At 36.5% G+C, this 362-nt stretch overlaps 1 protein-coding gene across 1 annotated transcript; it reads left to right on the top strand.

Moving 5' to 3' along the window:
- Nucleotides 1-28: 28 nt before the first annotated feature.
- On the top strand, nt 29-361 carry TM35_000054660 (putative retrotransposon hot spot (RHS) protein; the record flags this gene model as incomplete). Its single annotated transcript, XM_029023121.1, has 1 exon — nt 29-361. A coding segment is annotated over one exon (333 nt), but the record flags the coding sequence as incomplete, so codon positions are not given.
- Between the last annotated feature and the right edge of the window lies 1 nt (nt 362).

The raw sequence follows: 362 nt of genomic DNA on the forward strand, positions 1-362 counted from the left end.
CCGTCCTTCTATATCTAATTTCCCTCTGGTGGATGGTTTCTACTTTGTGAAATCTGAACTGGAAAGGGTTACACTGATTGGAATACAAACGGCAACTGCCACAATACATGAAACTACAGTTACTGCAGTAATTGAATTCAATAAATATCTTAAAAATTGTTTTTCTGACTGGACTGATGTTTCCAAGAATATATCATGGGAGATCATTTACTTGCAACCCTACGACACTGATGAAAGGAGACGAATAAAAGGATGGCAGAAATGCACTTTGAATGAATCAGGAAACTATAATCTCGAGGAACAGAACGATACTATCAGATTCTGGAATGAAAAGGTAAATCAGTATCAGGTGAATTTGTCTT

The sequence above is a fragment of the Trypanosoma theileri genome (assembly GCF_002087225.1).
Source record: "Trypanosoma theileri isolate Edinburgh chromosome Unknown TM35_Tth_5_V1, whole genome shotgun sequence".
NCBI classification, from domain to species: Eukaryota; Euglenozoa; class Kinetoplastea; order Trypanosomatida; family Trypanosomatidae; genus Trypanosoma; species Trypanosoma theileri.